This window comes from Strix aluco, chromosome 5, assembly GCF_031877795.1.
Source record: "Strix aluco isolate bStrAlu1 chromosome 5, bStrAlu1.hap1, whole genome shotgun sequence".
In the NCBI taxonomy this organism is placed as follows: domain Eukaryota; kingdom Metazoa; phylum Chordata; class Aves; order Strigiformes; family Strigidae; genus Strix; species Strix aluco.
Window position 1 is genome coordinate 86,899,149 of NC_133935.1, and position 12,017 is coordinate 86,911,165.

The 12,017-nt window shown below is 41.6% G+C and overlaps 1 protein-coding gene across 4 annotated transcripts in view; it reads left to right on the forward strand.

The window, feature by feature from the left end:
- Positions 1-12,017, forward strand: part of EXOC4 (exocyst complex component 4) — a 421,385-nt gene that overhangs the window by 244,381 nt on the left and 164,987 nt on the right. Inside the window, exon 11 of one of the 4 annotated variants that reach the window (XM_074828086.1) lies at positions 5,941-6,155. The exons of 2 other annotated variants lie outside the window; for them this stretch is intronic. In XM_074828086.1, the coding sequence (XP_074684187.1) occupies positions 5,941-5,998 (58 nt within the window). In that variant the 3' untranslated portion in view covers positions 5,999-6,155. Of the gene's footprint in view, positions 1-3,270; positions 3,314-5,940; positions 6,156-12,017 lie in introns of those variants that run through there. One more of the 4 variants, XM_074828088.1, reaches the window with a different exon arrangement.

Below are 12,017 nucleotides of genomic sequence, written 5' to 3' on the forward strand. Positions count from 1 at the left end.
CAGAAGTAACAACACCTCAACAGCAGCAACCAGTCAGTCCTTTCAGATGGATTTTGGGGTATGAGCTGCTCTTTGCTACTTCCCTAATTTAGGTCAGGATCTATACCTAGGGTTTTCTGAATGACAACAAATGTTGCAGTCACAGTTTAGATCCTTCTAAACTTAGACCACAAGGAAGTACAGAGCTGTTCTTCCAGCTTACCCTGTTGAGCAGATCAGTGTTGTCTCACACTCCAAACTGGGAAAATTTAGGGTGAGTTTTCACGAGAGTTTGAGTGGTAGCCATGCAGGTCAGTCATGTCATGGAGAACCCTTCATTACTCTTTTTGAAGTTTGCAAGCCTTCTGTCTTAAAAATTTAATGAGAAAAAAAACAAAGGCAAAATTCAAGGTAGTATTGGCAATTGTGGATAACGGGCAATGCTGTACATCTGAAAGGACAGAAAGAGAATCTGATCGGGATTTGGCCCATGTGCACTCCCTGTCCTGTTCCACAACATTTTATGGTGGTTTGGGTTAATTTTGAAAAAACATGAAACACATGCTTCCTGTCTGAAAACTAGTATTTGCTTTAATGGTGAACAGAAGAAGAAGATGAGTTTTGAAGAACATGGGAGAAATCAGGGCACTCTGCTCATTTTGGGACCCTTGTTTGAGTGAGACAACCTACCTGCCTGGCACGCAGAGCTTTTTCAACTTTGACAAAAGCATTCTGAGTTGAGTTTCCCAGTGCTAGAGTGGATTTGGTAAACGAGGAATAGAAACAGCCATAACAAATAAGGAGCACCCATTATTTTCAAGGTAAATAGCAAAAGAGCAAACCAGATCGAAACTCAGAACATCTTGCTGCCACTTCTTCCCATGCTTTCTGCAGGCTTTGTCTTGCAAGTGGCTCTAATTAAAGGGAAAACAGAGGATGTAGAGGACGAGTAATGCCTGAAACCCGTTATCCCCATCACAGAATTAATGGCATAGCCCTATGATGGGGTGCGGGCAGGTGACACGCGGCCTGGCTGTCTTCTTGCACTCTGATTAAGGGAGACATCCTCGCTTTGTGCCTTTGTCATCTGCCATATCGCCTTGCAATTTGCTGTTTCTCTCAGCTCATGGGAGCTTATTATAACCCAGTTTAAAATATAACTAAGGCCAGGCTTTTTATTTTTATTATTTTTATTTTCACCTGCTGTGATTCTCAAATTACACCTTAAAGGGCTACTTGTCAAGGATGGTGGTTCCAAATTTAATCTAGTTTAATAATAATAGTGTTTGTCTATTAACTTTCTTCCTGATCATGAAAAGCTATTAGGCTCCCTCAGGAGAGGAATGGAATAGTATTAAAATCCAGCCTCTCCTAAGATCCCTATCACTGCCGTTCCTACTCCAGCTCTGTGGTTTGGGCTTGTTTGAAATCAGTATCTCCCAGAGATTAGCTCAGTTATCTGTGTTTTGGGGTCATCATCAACAGCCATTGCTAAATAACTCCAGCAGCAGCAGGAGCCTCCCAACTTCTAACCTCAAGCAAAGGGAAGAATCTAATCCTGGTTGCACATTCTGTCTCAATGCAATTTGGTAGAAACACTTTTCTTCATTAGCTCAACTTCCCTGTCTTCTCTCGAGCCTTCCTTTCAAGCTGGTGTTCTTAACTAATTGCATTTTCAATAATAATAGTGTTTTCAGTTCCCTCCTGTAGGAACAAGGTGTTCCTGTCTCTCCAGGCTTGCTGCACCCTCTCCCACAAGCAAAGCATTGCTTCTGCTGCCACTCCTGCTCTGTGCCAGATCTCTAAGCCCATCAGGATTAGCCAAACTAATTTAAGGCTTCCTTCTCCGTCATTGCATCATGATTTTAAGACGTGATGTCATACCCACATGTTTAATGCTCTTCTGTTGATACATCCCTCTCTACAAATTTCAAATGAGTTTTATATTAATTGTCAGCTTTGGTCTCATTTCTCGTTTCCCATTCCTGCCTGCGGTCAAGGTTTGACACCGGCGTGTCTTTGCATCTCTCCTGACTTACACAGCTGAAGATCTTATCCACACAGAGCTCAATAGATATAGCCCATATGGGTACCCTTCTGCAGGCAGCATTGAGGCTTTAACAGCTTTTTAATACTCCCTAATTCCGTTGTTGACCAGACAGGCTGTGTCTGTCGGAGGCTCAGTGGTAGCTGTGCAAGGGGAAGAGCGTTCAGGTGGAGCAGCAGAAAGGAGGATGAGGGATCGGAGAGAGTTTTAATTTATTAGTCTGTAGCAGCAGATTCCTTTGAGTCTTGGGGAGGCACAGGGCCGTCTGCTAAGGGAACAGTGCCCCGACTTTACTAAATAGTTTTTATCCAGTTTTGAGCACTGCCAAAACCATCACGCAGGGTTGCCAGGAGCAGCAAGGATCTACCTCCTGTTGAGCTGCTGCTAGATCTGTTCTGTGCACCGCGGGCTGTTACAGCTCTCGCACAAAAACAGCACGGGGAGACCTGCTCTCGGTTGCATCACAACAGTAAAAAGCATAATTTTGGCTGTTCCATGTGATTATTTCACATGAGCCAGCACTGACACTTCAAAACGGGAAGAGTTTTTGAAGAAAAAAGTCCTCAAAAACTTCTTTTAACTTTGGAATGTCTCTCTCAGTGCTTTACAGGGTAAACTCCCAAATCCCTTTTGGATTATGGTTGCTTCAGAGCTGTCATATTTGAGGTTGGCATTGTTTTGCAGTGCATTTGCAATTGCTGATTCACAGAGCAATAAACCCCCAGGACTTTGATTTTAATCTCTGAAAACAAAGTAGCATATGAGAAATGGATTTCACCTTGCAATGATTAGCTCTTAGCAAGCGCGTGCTGTCTTTCCAGAGACATTTAGAGTCAAACTGCGTCCGTAGAGACAATTCATCTTTCTTTCCATTGAAACTGCAGTGCTGAAATTCCATTGTAAATCAATAAAAAAGTTAGTCTTGTCGGAGATTTTACATCAGATTACATTTTTTAGAGCTGTAGCCTCTAGTCCTGTCTACTTATTGCACAGTCACCGTAGTATTTAGCCAGTTTAACCTCTGGTAGGTGGCACAGCAACATCTGTTAAATTGAGATAATTCAGAGCTTTCTCTGATTAGGGAAACTACAAAAGCCAGAGGTGAAGAAAGCATATTAGATTATCCAACTGGTGCAATATTGCTTTTTGTTATGTGCATACATGGATTAAAAGAGGGTATAGCATAAGTAAACAGGGCAAACAAGGGGTGAGAGAAGAGAAGGATAATTACTCCCATTTTACAGGTGGGGAATGAAGACCTGGGAAGATTAAGGGATTGATCACGTAGAGCTCTGCACTTCTCTCGCCTTGATCTAGCAAACAGCTTGAGCATCTGCTGATCTTCCATTACAGGAGTAGCCCTGGTGCTTTATGGATGGAAGCAGGAGCTGAACCAGAGTTTCCCAACTCCCTGTTCTGTGCTTTAAGTACAATCCCATCCGCTGACTCAAGGAATACTTTTTCTCTCATGTTCTCTGCCGTTTTGCACAGCTTTGGTAATGTGTTTGGAGGCAGCGATCAAATATATTTTGAAAAAAAGGATGTTTATTTCAAAAGGGAGAGAGCACTATTGTTAAAGCTGCATTTAAGTAGTTATGTGTTCTTATTGCTAGTCCTCGTAAGAAGTCTCTCCAATTTAGCTTTTATTGATAATAATAAAACTGGTGCGGTAAGCAGAGGTGAAAGCTGCTGGACTATTTAACACCTTTGGGAATTTTGGAGTCAAAAAGAAAGGGGGAAATCTATGAACTATCCAAATGTTGCTAGCTTTTTATTTCACGATCAATGTAGGATCTCTCAGCACATCACAGTGCAAAATGGCACATAATATCACAGTCCTAAATTGTTCCAAATTATTGCATTTTTAAGCCAAGCCAGCTTTGTTTAAATAATGGCTTTGCCACGGAGACTGTCGCATTGATTGGATTATATCTGTGTGTCATAGCAAGAAAAATGAATTTGTCTCGGGCTGAATTACAGGTTTACATATATTATTTAAGCATTGCTCTTTACCTCTCCCTCTGTCAATCTTCATCTCCTTGCAGATTGCTCTATTTTTAATATTTCTCAAAGTCGAAGGTTACTCTTCTCAAGCGGCAGCTTTAAACCAAATGTTATTTTAGCAATGACGTTAATAGTAATTAATAATTAAGGTGTTCATGAATGCATATGTTACCATCCTCCCCCTCTGCTCCACTCTCGGGAGACCCCCCTGCAGTGCTGGGTCCAGCTCTGGGGGCACCAACAGCAGAAGGACACGGACCTGCTCGAGCGGGGCCAGAGGAGGCCACGAAGATGCTCGGGGGGCTGGAGCACCCCCCTGTGAGGACAGGCTGAGAGAGTTGGGGGGTTCAGCTGGAGAAGAGAAGGCTCTGGGGAGACCTTAGAGTGGCCTCCCAGGACTGAAAGGGGCTACAGGAAAGGGGGGAGGGACTCTTGATCAGGGGGGTAGGGATAGGACGAGGGGTGATGGTTTTAAACTGACAGAGGGGAGATTTAGTTGAGATACAAGGAGACATTTTTTATGATGAGGGTGGTGAAACACTGGCAGAGGTTGCCCAGAGAGGTGGTAGATGCCCCCTCCCTGGACGGGTTCAAGGCCAGGTTGGACGGGGCTTTGGGCAACCTGGGCTAGTGGAAGGTGTCCCTGCCCGTGGCATGGGTGTGGACTAGATGATCTTCAAAGGTCCCTCCCAACTCAAACCATTCTGTGATTCTATGATTTTGCTGCATGAAAAGATGTCAATGGAGCACTGAGGGATCCAAGAGCCTGAGGCAACCTACTTTGGTGGTTTTTGTAGGCAACAAGTTTTTTCTTCTCTTTATGTTTAGTGAGCAGCTGGTTTTCTGTCACAAAACCCCTGTACCTCTTCAATCTGCTGCGTCCCTTGCTATAGGATTGCAAAAGAAAAAAGGAAAGAGCAGCATGCAAACACAACTGGAATTGGAAATAGTTGGAAGTAACAGAGTTGGAAATAGAGACTCCTACCAGCTGTCTTCCACTGCACCTTAGGCTGCTCATTGAGATCTTCTGTTTCTCATTTCCATGGTTTTAGGAGGTCCCCCAATAGCCCATTCTGAAGTACTCTGAAGAACCACATTTCTTGCTCATCAGTGAAGCAATGCTGAGCGGGAATGAGCTGGAGCAAAAGTCAATACTTATAACTTTTTCATCAAACCTTTAAACATTACATTAAAAATGTATTGTTTGAGATTCATGAAGGGGGGCACAGCAGAGAGGGCAAAGCTTCAGTAAATCTTTAGATAACAGTTTGCAGACCTTAGTGCAAGGAGAAGCAGTTCATTCCTTTTTGCACAAAAATCATCAGCCCCGGGTTAGTTCCTACAGGGATACGGTACATGTGCTCACGTGCACGCAGATGGAGCGTGTGCATGTGGGTACGAGCACAAGAGATTCATTCCCTTTGTCTTTATCTTTTATCTAGTTTCAAAGATTTCTTCCAAATTAATTTCAAAAACCAAGGGACGTGAGAAGACCTGCGATACTCTTACTGTGCAATTCACCTTGTAGGTTTTGGAAAAGGAAGGACGTAGAGGAGAAGCTGCATGTTTATTCTGTAGGTGTTATTTAACGATCAGTAGTGCTTCAGGTGTATCCTGAGGAAAATAAAATCAATATGGGAGGGTGAGAATTTGCTACGGCGCAACCGGGCAAGCACTCTAGTCTATAAATAGAGATATTAACTACATGCGTTAAGTAAGTTGGTAGCATTTTTAATCTGCAGCTTGGAAATTTGGAGTGGAAACTCCAGTTAGTCAACCTCTACCTGTGGTGCTGATGACTGTCTCTTTATCATAACCATTATTTTCATTATTTTGTATTTAATAATGAAGCCCCAGAACTGAGGCACATGGAACATAATTTGGGTCCGTTTTCTTCCTTTCTTATGCAGGGAGCCCCTTGGTTCATCACTGGGATTTTACTGTACAAGGGCACAGCTGCATTTTTAGACTGCACCAACTTCCAAGGTCTCACATGGGACTCAGAAGAAAGTTGCTGCAACCTCAGGAGATAACAAGGAAAAATGACACTTTGAGTTCGGGGTGGTTTTAATCTTGTGCTGATTATCTTCAGGTGCTTGTTTACACACAAGTTTATTTCCAGGGTAATTTTCTGAAAAGGCCAATGCCAGTTGGTTTGGGAGTATGTTTGGGAATGAATGATGGGACAGACTGACCACAGTTGCACCACTGGCCTGTTGGGTGGGAACTACCTGTGAGCATTTTAGAAATGCTGTGTGTCAGCAAAAGACAATAATTGATCCAAAGTGTCATATAGTTGTTAAGCCATCACTGTTTCTTAATTAATAATTAGTTGTGTCTAGCAGGTTCAAAACTCTGTATGGTACAGGGGAGAAAAAACTTCTTCAGCAGCAGTTCAAAACACTTAACACAAGGAGAATCTGGGGCGATGAGCCTCTCTATGCTGAAATTAGCTGTTGGGAATGATTCCCCATGGAGTTACAGATCCCACGTACAACAACATCAGTTGTAGCTATGCTGGAGGCTTGCACCAGTGGATATAATGGAGAAAAAAAGCCCTGTAAAGTGTGACTGCCTCAATATGGAGGATATTCATAGGATGGGCAAGAGCCTTTAGGTTGAGTGCCATGATTGAAATATGACTGAATTTTCATATTTTGAATGTCTTTGTTAATACAGGAACACAGGGTCATATCAAGGTTCCACCTTCAGCCTAGACCTACAGTTTTTATTCATTCTTGCAAATAGGTGAGGTGGGTAATTGAGCCTGGGTGAGTCTCTGGGGAGTTGCTGCAATGTGTGGCAGCTCTTCCAAATAGTCCCCGTGTACCACAGCGAGAGTATATACGCTGCAGACTTAGGATGTACACTTGAAACCAGCTCAGGCTTTAGAAAGAAAAAGAATTGTGCCCATCTTTGAAAATTTTAACCACAAAGTCATAGAATCATAGAAGCATTTAGGTTGGAAAAGACCCTCAGGATCAATGAGTCCAACCGTAAACCTCACACTGCCAAGTCCATCACTAAATCGTGTCCTTAAGCACCACATCTACACGTCTTCTAAACACCTCCAGGGCTGGTGACTCCACCACTTCCCGGGGCAGCCTGTTCCAATGCTTGACAACCCTTTCAATGAAGAAGTTTCTCCTAATATCCAACCTGTTTCATTTCATTTAAGACCGTTTATAAAAAAGTAAATCCAAATCTAGCTGCACTGGATGTAGGATTGTGGTCTTCTGCAAAACAGACCAGTACAGCAAAACGAAACCACCGTTAAGGTGAAGATGGTCTTTGCATTCTCGATACCTAAACCTTCCCTTCAGGGACAGAAGTCCAGGACCATTGTCTGATGCCAGCTACTTCTCATGCCACTCACAAGAGATCTGCTAGGAAGAGTTAAAGAGGGAATGTGTTTCTAAAAGCAGCTCGCAAGGATAACATAAATAATTCTTCAATGTTAGATTGAGCGAAGGAATATCTGTAGCTGTCTTGACTAAAAACCCACCCCACAACTTTATTTTTGATCGGAAAAGCAGTACGGAGAAGTAAAAACAGTTTTGTAGACTGATGTGCTGCAGGAAATCGTCTCTCTCCATCCCATGCACAATGGACATCTTCTCTCGAGGCTGCCAGCTGGGCAGAACTGGGTCTGCTCATCAGTTGGGATAGAAGATGGCTTTAAAAATATATCTGTTATGTTGCAAACAGGAAATCACTCCCTCTGAACCGGTGCTAAATACTTGTGTCTATTTAGCATTTGGAAATAGTCAGATAGTAGTGATTCTGTCTTTCCAATTGGAAGTGCTGGCAAAATTCACTTTTTTTACCTAAAATGCCCGTTACACTTTGAGCAAGAGCAGTGTATAAACACTGCCTGAGTTCCAGCATCAACACCCTCTTTACTTCAATTGTGCCTGTAGTTTCAACGGCGTGCAGTTGTGTTTTCTCAGCTAACACAAATTATAATCTTTTGTGGTGGACTGTAAAACAACCGTAGTACATTTTACAACATATTTGCAGAGGGTGAGATTGTTTCTACTGAGCTTGTGTATAAGTGCTGGGTATTTTTTTCAGGCAAAAAGTCTTAAATTGACTGTCCACTTTCCTTGTGCACTTTCACTGAAAATAAAGAAGTTGATACTTGAGTTAAATTTAATTTTAGTTTGGTTTTATAACCAGAAAGAGCAGGTCAATATTTTGTGACACAGAGGGGAAAAATCTTCGTGGAAGAATTTTTTTCATCTTAAAAGTGTGCTTTATTGTGAAGCTATACTACTTAGAGCTGAATTTAGTGAAAAGTTGTAAGTGCTGACAGCCCAGCCCATCCCCTGCATTTAATATCTCTGAATAATCCTGGATAGCCTGTTACACCTGTTAATTACCCCTGCATATATTATTTAACTATCTCACTACGCCTGCTGATTTCTCCCCCTGAAAAAACAGTTGGGAATAAGGCATTAAAAGCATCGTGATATTATATTGTTTATTGTCTAGATCTCATTAACATTTGTTCATCTGGAAAAGAGTATTTGAGCTGTACCATACCCACTGTGGCAGCGCCCTCCCCTGCCACATCCCCATCCCTGAACGCTGAGGTGGAGGAAAAGGATGATTTATTCTGTAACACAAAACACTGTATTTTCTTAAATAACTCTCTAGGAGATGTTGATAGATGTGGAAACTTGATGTTACCACTTACGCTTTGAATGAGAGTATTAAGTGTTGTATGAATGGTAATTATAAATGAGGGTCTTTGCCTCGTTAATAGGCACTCAGAGTCTTGGACGATATGTGGTGGTGGTTGGGACCTAAGAAGACCTCAAGTGGTTGAATTCATTGTCCTTTTTTGACCTGGTTTAGTAACCCAACAGTGACCACATAGCTGTTCGGGCAAGGACAGATGTTGTTTCTCATGATTCTGTTTTTTAAAAAAGAAATAGAAAAGCAGTAGAATAAGTCTGTGAAAGTATTGCATTTTATATGGTGGCATTTAACCGGTGGCCTCAATGGCAGTTTTTCACTGTTTCCATACCCAGACTATTCTCTGTCATTAGTGATCTGTTTGACAAGTCTTGTTGCTTAAAATGAGTAGGCTCAGTTACAGTCATCCCTTAATTATTAAAAATTGCACTTTTTTTTTTAGCTCCAGTGATGTAACAGCATTTTGGAGTGCTTTTCCCCCATGGCACAAAGAAGAGAAGTCTATTAGTTGAAAGATACCAAATTCAATGTTAGGATAATGCTTGGACTAGGTGATCTTCAAGGTCTTTTCCAACCTAGATGATTCTGTGATTCTGTGAAATTACCATGGAAGTGGAATGATTTTATTTTCAAGAAGAGTGACTGCACTGCAGATGCATGTATGTGGTAGAGGAACCTGTACGTGTGTGTATATTTTTGGTAGTTTAGGATCATTATCTTAAAGGCAGTCAAACACACCCCTAGGTAGCTCCCCATCTTGGTGTATTACAGATTTTTCCTCCTTCCAGCCAGGTGGTTTTGCGTTCATTCACTAAAAATGACCCTAAGAGGCTGGAATGAGATATTGAAATGTAGTTCCATCTGATCTTGGAAATTGCCAAAGTTAACAACTTTCAAAACCTAAAAATAAGGAAGGGCTATTTTGCAAACCCCATAATCGATGTTCTGTCAGAGCTCACATTTTATTTCATTTCTCTGAATTCAATATATGGATTTTTATCCAAAGCATTTACTAGGCACTGTTGACTCTCTCCCTTTGGCTGACCGAAGATGAGTGTGTGGGGAGAGAGGGGCAAGAAGGACAATATTTTTATTTATTCACTTTTGTATTAAGTGAACTGAACTGCAGTTCCAGCATGAGTCCTATCAACTGCTCAGTCCTTGAGACCCTTTTCCAACTCTCCATCCATCCTTACAGGTCACTTACAGGTTTCCAAAGAAAGAGGTGACTGAACCGACTTTCATCTTCTGTGGTTGTTACTGTATTAGGTGAGAGGAGGGCATTTTATAGATTGAATCTTCCGGTAGGATTAAATAAGAACTGGCACCTTTTAAATGAGGTCTTTGAATGGATTTTACTTGGTAATAATTGACTGGCCTTTCTGCCTCTGTGTGGAATTGTTACACTCCATGCACAGTTCTGGCTTCAACTTCTGGCTTTATCCAAGGGTGCAGGTATCTTAAGTTCATTTTGACTGCAGGGGGTAGAAAGATGAGACACTGAGTTAATGAAGGGTGATTTTTTTCCCCCTCTCTCTTATTCATTGGTCATACCCCAGAACTGATTAGCAGAATCCTGACCCAGAATGAGAGCATGAAAGTCTTCCTTGAAGCACACTGGGAACTCTCTTTAATTGGCTTGAAGTCATTCTTGAGTGGTAGGAACTTTACCTATATGTCATTTATTTAACATCTCTGAGATCATTCCTTGGCCTGCATCAGTCTTTGGGGTCTGCTTAGTACCTGGATCCATCCACGAGCGCTCTGCTCAGTGGCAGTGTGCCGTTTCTGTCCCGTGCAAAGGAAATTGTTGAATCTCCATTGGTTTTCATCATTCTCTGACCACAGTCACACTGACGCACTTTTTCATTTCCCTGGTTGTTGATGTCACGCTGTCCTTAGACTGCCAGAAAAGGAGAGAGAGAGAAGAGAACGTGCAAATACCAACTCTGTCTGTTTGGGGAATCAATGAGTTGTTCATAGTGGTATTGTACATGGCTGCATTCAAACTTAATTGTAGGAGCCATTGTTTTGCTTGTAACAGCACTTTGTACTTAATAGAAGTCACATTAACTGAAGGGCTCAGAAAATATGAAAATATCTTCTTTTTCTTTGATCTGCCATTAAGAATATTTTTTAATAATGTGTAGTCAAGCAGGCACATGGTTCAGAAGCCAAAGTAGCTCTAGTGGTGGTCTGAGTAGGAAGAGTAGTAGTTTTAAATGCTAAAAATTCATGTATGGTTCATTTTCTTTTAAAAAATCATTACTAGCTCTCCCTTGGAATGGAACAATTATGAAGAGAGCAGTATCCGCTAACTCAGTAGTTCTTCTCCACTACTTATGCTTATCATATCTGAAAAAAACCCGAAGAAATCAATTCCTGCAATCCCTAGCCACGTCAAAACAGCCCTTATCAATGTAAGCCTAATGGAAGTTGCCTTGTCTGTTTGAAAGCACATGAATCTCAGGGGTCAGGATATAATTTCTTTCTTCTGTTATACTTGCAGATGCTGCTATGGAATAAAGAGTTTTTTCCACTGAATAAGGGTGATAAAAATTACTCACTAAATTGTTCCAATTGAAGCAGCTTTTTAAAAATTATTTGGTAGCAAGAACAGAACCCAACTAGATGGCCCTTCAACATTTGAAAATAAGAACAAATTTCATCTCATTTCAGTGGTTGAAGTAAGTTGAGCAGGTGAAGGAACTAGGTAGATTCAGGAGTAGAGAAAAAAGCAACAAAACAAACCAAAAAAACCCCACAAAAATTGATTTGGCCACAACATATTTTGGATGGATCTGGGTTAATATGGGAATCCGTAGTGCCAAGAAGGCCAGCGAAGAAATTAAACAGAACAATAAATAGGAACACGTTACAATGCGTGTGATGTATTGCACATAGAGGAGAATGGTGGAGTTCTGAGCAGTGGTTTTGCAAGATAACTGGTTGGGGATTTTTTCTTGTGTTTTAAGTTGGTTGGCTGGCTTTTAAGGACTCTGTGCAGCAAGACATTGTGAGGATTGTGACCTTTCAAGGCAGACTTTGCTAGGTGTGAGAGATGGCCAGTCCCCCCATCTGAAGATCATGGAAGCTAGTAGGTCATCCAGCCTTGGGCTTTGGGTGGAGTTCTGGCAATACGGAATTAAATACAACCACGCTGCAATGTAGGAAATAAAACACTTGTGTTCTCTTGACAAGGACAGAGAGCAAGTCTGTGGCAGATGTGTGTGTTTTCTTCCAGGCTTTATGTTTTCTTCTTTCTTTCTTTCTTGCTTTCTTTTTT